The sequence below is a fragment of the Anoplophora glabripennis genome, unplaced genomic scaffold (assembly GCF_000390285.2).
Source record: "Anoplophora glabripennis isolate ALB-LARVAE unplaced genomic scaffold, Agla_2.0 scaffold136, whole genome shotgun sequence".
NCBI classification, from domain to species: domain Eukaryota; kingdom Metazoa; phylum Arthropoda; class Insecta; order Coleoptera; family Cerambycidae; genus Anoplophora; species Anoplophora glabripennis.
Genome location: NW_019416313.1, coordinates 901,693 through 917,004, shown reverse-complemented (window position 1 = coordinate 917,004; position 15,312 = coordinate 901,693). Strand labels below are relative to the sequence as shown.

The following is a 15,312-nucleotide window of genomic DNA, read 5'->3' as shown; positions in this document are numbered from 1 at the left end:
GTGATAGTTAATCCACTCGTGTTTATATATTTGTAATTACGTTTCCTATTTCTAGAAAATGACGTGATTTGGGAATGATTAGGTAACTTTATTAATCGGGTAATGAAACTGCACCTTTTATACAGGGTGTTCTGAAATTAGTGCAACTAAATTTGGTCACAGGTTCTTAAGACAAATTTAGGCGACCCGTATTTTTTATTTTTGCCAAGTGACCCCCTCTTTCGGAGTTACAGCCCCCTGAAATATCCGCCCTTAAGAATAGTCTTTTTTTTATATCTTAGAACCCTGTTGTACGAGAATCACTAAATTTGGTACACAGTGGTTTTATGACATGTGGAATTTGATAGTGCTACGCTTTTTGGCGGGGAATCCCCTTAAGACAAATTTTCGTGGGCACTCTTGTCTCTGGAACCAAAAAAAAAAATTGCTGGCATATTTAAATTTCTTAAAACTTATTAATCCCCTAGAAAGCCATTAAATTTTTCGTAAAACACAATGTTTTCGAGAAAAATAATAAAATGTGATTGAATGCATATCGTGATTTGCCATTTTTCTTGAAAACATTGCATTTACGAATAAAATATCAAGAAACAAAAAAGTTTCTAAATTGAATGGCTTTCTAGCGAACTAATAATTTTTAAGAAATTCAAATATGCGAAAAATTTTTTTGGGCCCAAAGATAAAGGGGCCCACGAACAAGTATCTTAAGGGTGTTCCCCGCCAAAAGCTGTAGCACTATCAGATTCAACATGTCATAAACCCCTGTGTATTAATTTTGGGACATCCTGCATGTTCCAAATAGTTATAGATTTCTTTTCATACATGGCGACGAAAAAATCGAGAAGTTCAGGATGAAAGCTACAGAGGAATAAAAATTATGTTTCTGTAATAATTAATAAGCTGTTGTAACTAAATAAATTTCTTGCAGTCTCATCATTGTTAACGTAGATAATTTTTTACTTGCCATTATAGGCACCTATTAATTTTTATTAGACCTACGTGTCTAATTAAAATTTCCGTCAACAATTATCTGTCCATCTAAATAAATAACTGAGTTGCTTAAATTATATTCCAACTCTTTATTTCACTTAAATAGATCTTGATCTTGGAGAATCTTGAAGGAAATTGAACTATTTTATTTGTAAAATACAGGAGATGAGAAACAAGTTAAAATGATAAAACATTTTGAAGTTAATTCTCATTCTTCGACTTTCACAAACTTTTCTAAAAGTACATAATACCCAGGTAACTTCGTAATTTATTTTGTGCTACCCTGTACGCGTTAACGAGTAAGTAAATAAATTATCTTTGGACGCTTAACGCGTATTTATTTTCCGTATTATCTCTGAAAATGTAGTGTTGGCTTGTTCACTATGAATGAGCCATGTGTGAGTGTGTGTATGTGTGTATGATTATCAGTGATGTCGCACAAAACAAATTAGTATTTTAATTTATTCTAGGATTTTTAATTATTGCATACCAGCGTATAAGCGCAAGGTCGGGCTGGGGTAAAGTGTGATGTTTTCAAATATAAATCGAAAATCCCAGTAAGTAGTTCAGGCAACGCGTGGTATTGAAAATGTTTTCCATAGAAGATAATATTATTAAAACTGAAGACATCGTGTTCGACGCCAAATCCCTGGGGGGCGTGGGGAAGGTTTTCTTCAACTGCATGAAGAAGAACGGGAGTAAAATTGCACAGGTGAGTCACTTTTTAATCTTTTGTCGGCGAAGACTTCGGAGGTGAAGTTTGGACCGATTACGGGCGGAATTCATTTATTTACTTTAAAAAACCGTATAGAAATTTGCTTGTCATTTTTAAATAAACGATAATGATAAAATTGAAACGACTAGTAAGTACTGACTTCATGGTAATGACATTTTGTGAAGATCTATAGATCGTAGGTATAATAAAACGTAAAACATTGCAGATTTATTTGCACATGAAATTTCAATCTTTATTTAGCTAAAACTAGTTTTAACTCGTTATTGGACGTTCTTGCATAACAACACTATTAACAGATTGCATTTAAAAAAATAAATAACTACTCAAAAAGCTTCTTGGTTTACATAAAACGCCGATATACATAATAGTAAAACCATGATAGAGTTGTAAACAAATTTGTAAAATTATATTTACAATTACTTTTTTTCTTAACGAATAACAAAAAAAAAACGGTTATACAATATCAACGATGACAATATTTTTTTATTTTATATCATGCTATCGATAACAAACTTTTTCAAAGAATGCGTGTTATTAAATTCTACATTTAGGTGAATTAAATCGGAATCTACGTCATATTGGTAATCTATTTTAAAGATGCGGCGATAAGATATAATACAATAGTTATAGATTACCATGTGGGCGTCTGTATGTAATGAAATATTTTATTACGTCGAATTCTGTGCTAGGCCTCTGTTAGATAACAGATTCATCATATTATACGGAAAATATAGTACTAAAAGATGTCCCAAAATTCGCGCAAGAAGTAATTTTAATAGAAAACTAGATTTTTAATCAAAAGGCGTGGGTGGTCGTGGGCTTGTTGGCTGAAACCGTCGACTTCAAAAAAACAAGAAACCCGAACAAAAAAGTCCAAGCGGCGTTAATTCGCATGATCTTATCAATTCTTATCACCAAAACGGGAAATTACACGACCAGGAAATGACTCATGCAGTAATTAAATTGTTTCTCGGGTTGTACAGCATGTGGCACTGTCTTGTTGAAACCACATGTCGTCTACATCCGTATCTTGCAATTTAGGCACAAGAAACTGGATTATCATGTCGCAATAGCGAGCACCATTAACTGTTATTGACTGACCAGCTGATTTTCGAGGAAGAATGGTCCGATGATGCCTCCAGCCCAAAAATTAGCATCCACTTGTTCCATAATCCATTCAACGAACTCTCTTCGCTCTGTCGTCAATAGGCTTCAGTTCTTGAGCCAATTGAACTTTGTAAGCATGAAGATGTAAATCTTTCGTGAGAATACACTGTAGGGAACTTCTCGAAATGTCCAATTCTTCATCACGGTGCCGAATTGATGTTCTTGGATTCTCAGCAACTCTCTCTCGAACTGCTTCGGTGTTTTGTGTTGAACGACTTATTGCGGCCAGAGTGTTTAATATCACTTATTGATCTAGTCTTACTGAATTTTTCAATTAATCTATTCATAGTCGAGGAAACCTTCGTTATTTTTAAAATATTGCTCAGGAACGAAAACGCGTTGTTCTTTCGTATAGCGCTCCATTTTTAATAACCCGGAGCCAGTTGTCCCGACGTCTTTTTATTTTCGTTGGCAACACTTTACCGCAAATTTGCGTGAATTTTGGGACACCCGATATAATTCTAGATAATCTAGTCACTGTTTTATATACAAAAGAGTATAAAATTATTTTTATTTATGATATGGCACTTTATTTGTGACAAACCGAATGATGAATTTAAAGCTAACATTGCAATATATTAAATAAAGACTTTTCTACTTTGTTTTTTTTTATAAACTAAATTTTAGTGTAAATGTGTAGCATAAAAATATGATTTCAAGCTACCAATATAAAATGTGTATGAAAAAATTACCATAAATTTTAAAACTTTTAATAAATGTCGGTAAAGAGAGTTTAATCGCCCTGTAGGTGATTTCTTATGATTATGCTGCAGTAATCGGTATAAATAACTATACGATGTACATTATAGCGCTTCTAAAAGATGCATTTGCATTTTACTGTATTTTCCTTGTAGCTACTATTATTGTGAAATTATTGTGAAATAAAGTAAAACCGACACACCCATAAAATTTTATTTCTTTGATTATCAACACTTACATCATTTCCAAGAATTTGATATGTCGAATAAAAAAACAACCACAACGCAACAAAACAATATATTTGCTTTGTAATAGCACGAAAAATAAAACTTATACAGGATAGATTTCTTTCGATTTCACTTTTTTATAACTCAAAATAATTTTCGTTGTGTTAATAAAATTATTGTTATTTGTTTCTTCGAAATTTGCTTCAGGTTTCAACAGTTTTGTTCCCTGTGCTATAGAAACTGTTTCCAACAGTCAGACCCAGCTGCATTTAATTCTAGTGAACAGTGACAGTGAATTTTAAACGTTATGTAAACATTATATCGGAATGCACATGCATCTGACTGTTGGAAACTGTTCTGGAATGCTCTAGGTACTTAAAACGTATCTATTAGTCCAACAACCTAATCAACCTTGATTATATTTAATTTTCCTATAGACAGACGCTGCCACAGATCAATCCGACAGCTTCGAATCTCTACTGCAACGCAGCGTCAGAACCGCCATCGCTCTCAAGAAAAGAGGCATCGGAAAGGGCGACATCATCACAGGTTGTTCGAACAACCACTTGGAAGCGTCTGTGCCCATCATCGCTTCCATCTTTATAGGCGCCATACCATGTTCCTTAGATCCCAGCCTCTCGTTCTTCGAAAAGAGCGAGCTGTTGCACCAGGTGAAGCCTAAAATAGTGTTCACCGTAGAAGAATCCTTGGGAGAGATTAAGGCGGCTCTAAAAAATGCTGAGCTTGACTCCGAGGTGGTTGTCTTTGGACAAACTACTACTTACACAGAGTTTCAAGAGTTCATCCAACCTCAGCAGGGCGAGGAAGACTTCCAACCTGTCGTCGTAGATGATCCCAAAGACACAGTCGTCATTATATTCAGCAGTGGCACTTCTGGGTTCCCAAAGGGCATATGTTTGAATCACTACTACTTCTATTTTGTTTCCCCTTTGGTGCCCAGGGCTAAAAATTGGGATTTGGACGAGGAAAGGATGAAATTCGAACTTTCAAAGAGGGAGGGTAGCAGCTTCCTCAACTACGGGTCTCTGTATTGGTCTTCAGGAATCATGGGGTTATTTCTATCAGCTGTAACGGGACTGCGCAGATTGCTGTGCAATAATTTCGACGCCAAGGAGTTTTGGTACTTAATAGGAAAATACCAGGTACATTGGCCAGTTAAGTTAAGATATATTAAAAAATTGTCGATTTGCAGGTCATCGGGGTCTTCTTGACGCCATTTCAAGTAACAGAACTGGTGAAATGTGGAAAACCAAATGACGCAGATACCAGTTGGCTCCTTAGACTCTCCACCGGAGGAGCAGCTCTGTCAAGAAAGTATATATTCGCCCTTCAGGAGTTGCTGCCCGATACGGATATCATCCCAACATATGCTCAAACAGAGGTTGGAATGCTCACCGCTTTTCAGATCCACAACAAAGCACACAGGGAGTATTACAAGAAGAATCCCGACACAGTGGGACTACCTGTCAGAGGAGTTTGGTATAAGGTGAGTGTAATTATTTTATCGTTTGATATATTTGATGGTTCCCCATTACATTTCCAGGTGGTTGACCCGGAAACTGAAACAGTCCTAGGCCCCAACGAACCCGGCGAACTGCGAGTGAAAAGTAAGACCGTAATGAACGGTTACTACAATAGAGACTTCTCCAACCGCTACGACAAAGACGGCTGGTTCCGTACCGGCGACATAGTGAAGTACGACGAGAACGGTTACTTCTACGTGGTGGATCGCCTCAAGGAGATGTTGAAGTACAGGGGATGGCACATACCACCGGCCATTCTGGAGCTGGAACTTTCCCACCATCCCGCTGTCAAACGGGTCGTGGTGATAGGAAAGCCTCACGAGGAAGACGGGGACCATCCCATGGCGGTGATCGTTCTGGAGGAGGACGCCAAGGACGTCACAGCTAAGGACATCGAGAGGTACGTGGAGGAGAGGGTGGACGAGAAGCAGAGGCTCAGGGGAGGGGTGAAGTTCGTCACCAGCATACCCATGACACCCTCGGGGAAGATAAAAAGGAGAAAATTGAGGAGAATGGTGCTGGACGGGAGGATCTAGTAGGATTTTCCAGAAAAAATACTCAGTCGGAGAAAGTACACTCGTTTGTTTATGAATTGTAAATATTGGGAAGTGTAAATAAAATAGGTATAATTTGGTCAGTCCTTTGTGTGGTGAGAAATTATTTTTCTTCGACATTATTTATAGTCCAGCCAAATTACACTTGGAGAAAAAAAAAATTGTTACCTGGACTTTTGTAAGTGGAAATGGTAAAAGGGCTTATAATAAACCTAAAAAAATAAATGCGTGAGTAGGGGTGGCGGAGGGTTGATTAGAGGAATTGAAAAGTTGTGAAAAATTGTATCATTGGGATTTCTGGCGAAAGTTGACGTCAAACAAAAAAGTATCCAACACAAAAATTGTAGATCATGCAAAAATCTATAACTTTTGTAGAGGTCACGTTTTAGGATAACCTCATAATTTCGGAGAAAAATGCGAAAAACAGATTTTTTTCTGATTTTTCGTTTTTTATTTCCTGTTACCGCAAAAATAACTTAATTTTGACACACTTGATGAAAGTATTCCTTTCTACGTCTTAAATAACCACAAATTTCTTTAGATAAAAAAAATCAAGAAGTTTTCGAGATATTAATTTTTTCTGGTCTGAAACACTTTTTTTTCAAAGAAAAATTCTACTTAGGAAAATCATCGTACAGAGTTCTGCCGGTGATAATTTTTTTTCGTTTTGACATATATTTTTTGGTGAAATAAAAAAACCTGTAATCACAGTTCAAAAACATGCTCAAAAATGCAAAAAAAATAAAAAATTACTTGCAACAATAAATTTTTCAGTAATTATTGATAATTTATTTAAATTAGAAAAAATTTAAAAACTGATTACACCATTCATTCTACGGAAAAAATACAAAAAAAACTGGGTCTCATTGTTTGACCCAAAACTTTATATTTCTACAGTATTGCTGTAAATATCTAAGTCGAATTACAAATGCACAAATGATAAATTATCTCAGGATGATTTGAGATTTCAGCAATACAAAGTATTAACTGCAACGTCTACTGTTGACGCGAAACCCAAAAACCCGAAATTTTGCAAAATCGTTTTATTTTTTTCGGCTTTATTTGAATTGAAATTTTAAAATAAATTGCATTTTTACATTGCCACTTTTTTGCTCTATCCAATGGCGTCAACATTTTTGCAATCCGACGTTTCATCTTCGAGGGGCCATCAGGTTAATTTTTTTAAATACGTACACATTTAAAAAAATTAACCTGATATCAGGTTAATTCATCATCATATGATGACCCCTCAAAGATGAAACGTCGGATTGCAAAAATGTTGACGCCATTGTATAGAGCAAAAAAAGTGGCATTGTAAATATGCAATTTATTTTAAAATTCGTTTTCAAATAAAGCCAGAAAAATTAAATAATTTTGCAAAATTTCCGTTTTTTCCGGATATCTCCCAAACTACCCGGAATTTTTAAACTTTCTAAACGGCATGTTGTTAGATATAAAAAAACACAACATTTGTATCTCTTACTGTTTCCTAGATCCTAATGCTATCCCATCCTTATCTTGGACACACTGTATATCTATAAATTCATCAAAATTTAAAAAAAAATAAGTACACTAATCGATCCTACAGAAAAAAATTTATATTTTTATTTATTCACTATTTGTATTTTTTCCGTACATCTAAATGATGTAATTCGTTTTTGAATTTTTTTAATTTAACAAATTATCAACAATTTTTTTTTTTGCATTTTTGAGCATGTTTTTGAACTGTGATTACAGATTTTTTTATTTCACCAAAGAGTATATGTCAAAACGAAAAAAATGATCACCGGCAGAACTCTACGATGATTTTCCTATGTAGAATTTTCCTTTGAAAAAAAAGTGTTTCAGACCGGAAAAAATGAATCTCGGAAACTTCTTGAATTTTTTTATCTAAAAAAATTTGCGGTTATTTAAGACACAGAAATGTATGTACTTTAACCAAGTTTCGTAAAAATTAATTTTTTTTTGCGGAAATGAGAAATAAAAAACAAAAAATAGGAAAAGACTTTTTTTCGCATTTTTCTCGGAAATTTCGAGGTTATCTTAAAAAGTGACCTCTACAAAAGTTGTAGATTTTTACATGATCAACAACTTTCGTATTAGATACTTTTTTGTTTGATGTCAACTTTTGCCAGAAATCCCAATGATACAATTTTTCACAACTTTTCAACCCCCCAAATTAACCCTCCGCCACCCCTGCTCACACATTTATTTTTTTCGTTTATTATAAGCCCCATTACCATTTCTACTTATAAAAGTCCAAGTAAAAATTTTCTTTTTTTTTCCCTCTAAATGAGTTATTTCGATCGGTCTATTAGGAAGAGAAAGAATTTCACCTTATTAATGTTCTTTTAACGAGTCTCACCGTAAGTGCTTCTCTATGTAGTTATTTAATAGTTTCATGACTCGCATTTTCGTTCAAGGATTGTACTTGATGCCGACAAGATAAACTTGTTACAATAAAATGAAAGTAATGTTTTAGAAAATCATGATAATACTGTTGTTATCTTCAATTGATAACATTTTTGTACTTAAACCTACAGGGTGATACATTCCATAAATGCAGCGAGGTAATGTAGATTCTATAGAATGTTTTTATTTTTGCAAACGAAAATAAACGCATAAAAATAAAAATGTGTCTATCTTCAAACTGTAAAACACATTTGTTAGGATTCTACAGGGGAAACTGTAGCGATGAAAGTCCTGATCTGCATGGGCTCCAAAGTAATGACCAAATCTTCCTCATCTCTGGTCAATCTTTGTGCCTTGCTCAAGGGACTGGAAGGATCTTCAGATTTTAGTTGCGCCCAACTCAACCTGTCACTTTCTTCCAGTGGTATATTGGCGGCCAACGTGTATTCCTTCATCGTGTGTATGTTGAAAGGTTTGAAAAGTCCCTGAAAAGATTGACTGGTACCGCCGCAAGAAGAAATCTTAATCTTTCTTTACTTACCGTCAGGTCGACTGTTACTTCTTTCGACAACTCGGGATCTTCGTCTTTCTCCAATACATGTTCCAGCCTTATGAGCACGGTGCCGTCACCCCAACTTTCTAAAGTCAGTAAATGGACGTTAGGCTGCAATTCCTTGTTCAGGAATGAATGCTGTTTAACCGAAATGTCGTCTGTCGTGAAAAACAACCAAGGTTGTAGGAGTTTCCTTTGAACTATGTCTCGTTCGACCGCTGCCATGGTACGACCACCTAAAACATCATTTACAATTTAACGCGCAACTATTCGGATCATCACTAGCAAGCGAGCATACCGTTCCCTTCGGCTGAAACCCCATGGGTAACATAGTGGGTTCCTCGGACTTTAACAGGACTACCATATTCGTGCTCGTCAAGACTGTTTGGAATTTGTCGAGTTACCTTTGAAATTGAATTGTTAAATCAATGTTCTAATGTAATAATACAATAACTTACCATAAGTTCTACCTGCCCCGAAGTCAAACTGGAACCACCCTCAGACCTGTCCGTTAACACGGCAAACTCGTTGGTCTCGTTCTTGATCACAATCCTGGTATTTACAGGATAGTAGTTCCCGGACTGAGGCTCCTCGTCGCTATATTCGTAAGTAGGTCTGTAGTTTCTCTTGCGCGTTATCATTTCTCTGCCGTTAGAGTCTGTGTAGAACTCATCCTGGGTTTCCAGGTTCGTTATGTACCTTGTAATAATTTCTTTACCCCCTAATCTATGAAATTTAAAATGAGTATTGCAAAAAGTCCAAACGGGGAATCCTGTTTTTTATTCTGTTTACTTACGAGGTGTCTTGGTATCCAATCAACCAATCGAACTCGATGAAGTCCTCGTCTTTATAGATCCGTATAATCTGGTTAATTCCCCCCCTAAACGACTGCTTAACCTCCCTAACTAAGTTACCATCGTTGATCAGAACCGAGTTGGTCACTAGCGTGATTTCTGTGGCGTTCCTATTGTTTCCATCGGGTCTAAATATGTAAGCGTTTGAAACGTCAGAGCTGTTGTAGTACAAAAACTGTTGGGACACTTCCTGCGTCACACCGGAAAGGGTAATGGATTTGAGATAGCCCGTCGATAGATCAAAGTTAACATAATTATCCTGAAACAAAGAGAGATAATGGAGATAGCCAAAAGCGAAATGCCTTTGAGAGCTCTACCTGGAATCCCATCTGGTCTACTTGTTCTACAAACCTTGTCGCGTTTTTCATTTTTTCTTTCTTTACTGTATGCTTGATTTTGTAAACCTGATATCCAAGGGCTGGAAGATTTTCTGCTTTGAAAATCAGTGTGGATCCCAATTTATCAGGAACTTCAGTGAAATAGTCAATGAGACTCGTCAGATGACTCTCCACTACTTCTCCTAAAGAATTGTATTTATACAGGGCGGGCCACAAGTAACGGCACGGTCGGTAGGGACCAAACGGCTAATGTTACAGAAACCTGTTTAGGTGGGTATGTGTAGGTTGATTACGGCTGCATTTTAAAAATATTTTGAAATATACAGGGTGTCCAGGAAAAGCGTACCATATCAAAGTTATGTATTTTTAGATGGAACACCCTGTATTTTACTGCATTTTTGAAAGCACCATGAAAAATAGGTAGCTTATCTCTAATCCTTCCCTTCAATATCATCGCAAGTAGTAGGTGGAACATTGTGTACAACATTTTTTATATAGCTCGCAACAAAGAAGTTCATTACGGTGAGGTCTGGACACCTACGTGGCCACTGACATGCACCATTCCTACTTATCCATTTACATATTACTAAATTTTCGTTTTAAATAATTTCTCACTGAATATGAAAAATATGCAGGTGCGCCATCTAATTGCATCCTCATTTTTCTCAATATATTTAAAGAGATGTCATCAAGAAGAACCCAACCCAATTCAATAAAAACCTCGATAAAGACACATCTTACAAAAAAATTCGATAAAAAATGAAACGGCACAAATATCTCCAATACCGTTAGAGATAGGTATAGGGAACCGATACACAGTTTGAAAAAGTTTCAAATTTCCTAACTCCCAAAGTAAAAATATACTGGGGGTCCCATTTAAAATAACCAAGTTATTGCTGTTTAAAGTTGAGAGAAGTATTCAGCAGTTTTTTGAACACCCTGTATAATACTAAGTGACGACAAATACAACAATTTATATCTTCAAGGATCTACAATAGACCCTGCTTCCTTAAAATTATTTTTTTATTGCTAATATTAAGTTTCTACACTATGCCTGCATTTTCACTAAAATTGGAAGGTATGCAGAACCTTTAATAAAGTTCACCTATTTTTTTATGGTGCTTTCAAAAATGTAGTAAAATACAGGGTGTTCCATTTAAACATACATAACTCTGATATGGTACGCTTTTCCTGGACACCCTGTATATTTCAAAATATTTTTAAAATGTAGCCGTAATCAACCTAGACATACCCACCTAAACTGGTTTCTATAACATTTGCCGTTTGGTCCCTAGCAACCGAGGCGTTACTGGTGGCCCACCCTGTATATTAATTTGGATTAATTAATGTTAACCTAATTCTTTAAATATTGAAAATCTAAATTATAGGGTTGAATAAATTCTTGCTGTTTTCCAAAAGATGACGTTACCAGAACTGCAATTTTCATAAACGACTTCTACGAATCAAAATCTTAAACATCATCGAATATCAGTATCAACAAATATTAAGTGTGTATACCTGTCGGTCCTTCAACTTCATAATAATATCCGGTTGCAGGAATGTGGATGTAATACGAAGTCACCCTGGCTAAGGGGTTATACACCACGATGTTAAATTCATCTTCGATCGCTATTCCACATACGCTAACGTTCAATTGCGGACAAGATGTGAAGTTTAAATCGGTAGACATGCCGAGGATAGCTCTAAAATAGAGAAAACATTATCGTTAAGAAAATGTTCGTTTACTTCCGCTTACGAAAAGGCTTTAGCAGCTTCAGAAGTCGCTGTCTCAATACCCTGCGCCAACAGTCTGTGATAGTCTTGCTTAACATCGTCATGTTCGGTCCCGGTGATGGCATCGTGGTGCTGCATAACTCCCATGGCTTCGCTTAAGGGCAAATTGGCCTCGTAGGATTTGAAGGCGAGGGCTCCTAGTTGTTTGGAAGCCTTTAAGAAATAATTTGAAATTATTCTGTGTCGTTTGTTTAAAAAGTGATTTTAACCTGCAGCAAATTATTCGAGAGTCTTTCCAATCTCTTAGAAGGAGCTCTTGAAGTGAAGTAACCAGTCCAAACTCTGTCCGATTCGTCAGCGTAAGGAAAGAAGTCGTCAGTCTTTACATCTAATTTCATTTTTTTTTTTTGGACGTATTCATTGACGGCTTTTGTGTAACAAGAAGGAGTAGAGTATATTATATTAACTTCTTTGCCATTTACCTTTGGATTAAATTTCTTGAAGCCTCTAAAAAAATATAAAACGCATCAATGAGTAAAAAATATCGACGACATCTTCCTAGAGCTTACAATATCAACTTATCTAGGTTGACGTAGACGTTTGAGGCAGCCTGGTAGTAAAAGTCGTCCCCCATCGTTATGATTATGTTGTTGGTAGTGTAGTACTGGGACTGCTCTTTGATAAATTTCGCAAACTCTTTCACCTACCAAATATGAACCATCGTTAGTAAAAGAAATAGTGTTATTCGCACCACCACCGTTACCTTAGCTTCCCAGTTGTATTCTGAACTATCTGTTTCCGTAACGATGGGTTCGTCTTGGCAGATGATGTCGAAGCAAAAATTGGGTGGAGCGTTGTAGTGATGATACAGTGCTGATGTGAAAATATTGCTACTAGTTCCTAGAAAAAGTTACGGTACTTTAGTTACTTGTTGCTGAATAAGAATCCGGTGTCTGTTTGACGAAGTTGGCTCATGTTCAAGGTTATTTGGAGGTCAACTTTGTATTTTGACAATTTCTGACTCCAGATTTTGAATGAGCGAGAAATTTTATGTTCCGAGCCGTGGTTGAGTTATTTTTATCATTTTTTACAAGATCATTTGAAGGTCAAACTCTCCTTTTAAGCTTCATATGTTGATATCTCATCTGAATTGCACGATATCAGAAACATAACTTCTATAAAAGTTGTTTGAATCATTGCACTACCATCTGGTGGCTTTGACTTTGATTTTGAAGATCATTTTGAAGGTTATTTGAAGGTCAACTCTTGTTTTTCGAAGGTGATACCTCAAAATACCAGTGTCACCATTTCCAGCATATGCTGAAGTGGCAGAATTTGAAATATCCTCACTGTGAAACCAATTGTGCTAAGATGCGAGTACGTAGGACCAAATTCTCAAAAAAGTTTTGCTATTTTTATGCCCTTAAACTTATGAAAACTAGATCTCATGAATACAAAAATCATCATCACCGCCTTAGAGATTCTTGTGATTTTATCAAAATGACCTCAAATTCAAGGTCACCAATTTGACCTTCATACGATCCTGAACATGATCATAGAAAATAACTTAATACATTGCCCAAAGTAAAATTGCCCGTTTCTCCATCAAAAAACAAGAGATGACCTACAAATAACCTTGAACACGAACTAATTCCATCAAACGGATGCCAGATTCGGATTCAGCAACCCCAAAAATGTGTGTATTGATTTTTTTTTAGGCGGGGGGCTGTGTAATTATTGAATTTACTACCGAGATTTGCGCTGCCCGTCCACAGCATTTCCATATTTTTCTCGGCCAACCTCTTCGCCCTATCTCTGTAGTCGAACCTGGCGAAGAAGACCCCGTCCATGCCAAATTGAGAGAGGAGAGACGCCTGTTCTCTGCTGTGGCCAAACGTATCGATTTGCCAGCCTACTCTAGGCCTGGCGCACTTTCCTAGGTTGTCTTCGAGGAACTTTAGACCTAACGTGTACTGGTCTATGGTGGACTGGTAGTGCACAGCGGCTTCGTCGTTCATAGACCAAGCACCGTTGACTATCTCCAATCTGCCTTCGTTGACGAGCTGTTTGACTAAGGATTTTATGTTCTCTGTCTGCAGGTTCCACCACATGTAGAAAAACGCTGTCTCTACTTGAATAAACCTGGAATATCAGTGTTTATTATGCTTTTTCCTTAAAATCTCGCGAAGCTTACCTCCTATCAGGGTTATCCGAAAGAGCGCTGACTACCGATGAAAGAATTTGTTGAACCTCTGCAAAAAGAAAATAAGTACAATAAAAGTTACCACCACTGACTATCTCGTAAGTAACTCACCCTCATAGTAGTATTGATCTACGGTTTTCAACCACCCAACGTCATCATGGGAATGGGCTACGATGTGGACGTTGATTTTGCTTTGGTTGACTGGATGACACGACTAGAAGAAGCAAAGAGACTTACCAAAAGGCAAGTTTTAGGCAAGTACTTACATCGTATCCACATACTGCTTCGTCGGAACCAGCATTGAAGGGCTTCCCACAAACAACTGTCGCGAGAAATAGAACACCAAGGATTCTCATTCTGTCCAATTACTTTTTGGACGTAAAGAATGCCTCCTAAGACCTCGCACACAGTTTATTTTCCTCTTTTGTTTTAAACTCGTGTAGCTAAAGTTATTAATTACTACGTTGGAATTATATTGAAATCAACAGTTGCAAAACATAATTTATATCAATCAGATAATCATAATTTTTTGCTATTCTTTAAGTGTGTACTCGAAATATCTTGATAAACAATTTAAAATCAAGAACATAAGCTGATATAGTATCTCTACAATCTAAAATAACTTATTTGAAACTGGTTAACTTAGTAACAAGTGATTACTTCCAAATCCACTTGAAAGAAACAAAGACAAAATAAAAAATAATGTAAAGGAAGGAATTTTTACTTTTTTAAATTTTCCATATAGGAAAATAATAATCCGTTTTTCTTTATCTTCAATTTAAGTTACACAAATTATGAATTTGGTCATTTGATCAATTTCAAATCTAAAATATAGGGAAATAGCTCAGTATATGACGGTTTTTAGGTCCGTATTCTTGACACATGCACCGATTGACGTGAAATTTTAACAAAAGTTGGGGTGGCAATGAAGGCACCCATTTTAATCACAAAAATCAATAGAGGGCTGAATTCTAAGCAAAAAATGCTCTATAACGTTTTTTCCAAAAATTAAAATTTTCCGAGTTATTTGCGATCGAAAATGTTGATTTTTCATCTAAAAAGTACATGTTTTTCAACCATTTTTGATAAATAACTCGAAAACCTTGCGTTTTATCGAAAAACCCATATAAACCAAAAATAAAGCTTTTGAAATAACGAATAGATTAGTTTCTTGTTGATTACCGTAGATGTAATAATAACCGAGTTATCACACTTTAAAGGTGATTGTTTATTTTTCAAGTAAAATCAAACCTTTTACCATAAAATAATGGCGAAAGAACTAAATAGAAAATGAATATAAC

At 36.0% G+C, this 15,312-nt stretch overlaps 2 protein-coding genes across 3 annotated transcripts; one reads left to right on the top strand and one right to left on the bottom strand.

The window, feature by feature from the left end:
• The first annotated feature begins 1,315 nt into the window (after positions 1 to 1,315).
• Positions 1,316 to 6,000, top strand: LOC108914250 (4-coumarate--CoA ligase 1). 2 transcript variants are annotated; one of them, XM_018720021.1, is made up of 5 exons: positions 1,316 to 1,406; positions 1,461 to 1,702; positions 4,257 to 4,982; positions 5,033 to 5,326; positions 5,384 to 6,000. In XM_018720021.1, the coding sequence occupies exons 2-5, from the start codon at positions 1,580 to 1,582 to the stop codon at positions 5,897 to 5,899; spliced, it is 1,659 nt and encodes a 552-aa protein (XP_018575537.1). In that variant the 5' UTR covers positions 1,316 to 1,406; positions 1,461 to 1,579; the 3' UTR covers positions 5,900 to 6,000. The 2 variants fall into 2 exon arrangements, with proteins under 2 accessions (XP_018575537.1, XP_018575536.1); XM_018720020.1 differs by having other exon boundaries at positions 1,342 to 1,702.
• A 2,539-nt stretch (positions 6,001 to 8,539) lies between these two features.
• Positions 8,540 to 14,483, bottom strand: LOC108914246 (lysosomal alpha-mannosidase). The gene is made up of 15 exons (XM_018720015.2): positions 14,278 to 14,483; positions 14,123 to 14,225; positions 14,003 to 14,060; positions 13,559 to 13,950; positions 12,572 to 12,708; positions 12,378 to 12,511; positions 12,078 to 12,315; positions 11,831 to 12,021; positions 11,593 to 11,777; positions 10,054 to 10,256; positions 9,679 to 9,995; positions 9,341 to 9,608; positions 9,181 to 9,286; positions 8,871 to 9,118; positions 8,540 to 8,814 (listed from the first exon to the last, which is right to left on the bottom strand). The coding sequence occupies exons 1-15, from the start codon at positions 14,365 to 14,367 to the stop codon at positions 8,584 to 8,586; spliced, it is 2,901 nt and encodes a 966-aa protein (XP_018575531.1). The 5' UTR covers positions 14,368 to 14,483; the 3' UTR covers positions 8,540 to 8,583.
• Between the last annotated feature and the right edge of the window lie 829 nt (positions 14,484 to 15,312).

Coding starts and splice junctions, on each gene's coding strand:
- LOC108914246 (XM_018720015.2), bottom strand. CDS start 14,367: ATGAGAATCCTTGGTGTTCTATTTCTCGCGACAGTTGTTTGTGGGAAG. Junction 9,996..10,053: donor TAGACCAGATGGGATTCCAG/GTAGAGCTCTCA, acceptor TCTTTGTTTCAG/GATAATTATGTTAACTTTGA. Junction 8,815..8,870: donor AAGTAACAGTCGACCTGACG/GTAAGTAAAGAA, acceptor CAATCTTTTCAG/GGACTTTTCAAACCTTTCAA.
- LOC108914250 (XM_018720021.1), top strand. CDS start 1,580: ATGTTTTCCATAGAAGATAATATTATTAAAACTGAAGACATCGTGTTC. Junction 4,983..5,032: donor ACTTAATAGGAAAATACCAG/GTACATTGGCCA, acceptor GTCGATTTGCAG/GTCATCGGGGTCTTCTTGAC. Junction 5,327..5,383: donor TCAGAGGAGTTTGGTATAAG/GTGAGTGTAATT, acceptor TTACATTTCCAG/GTGGTTGACCCGGAAACTGA.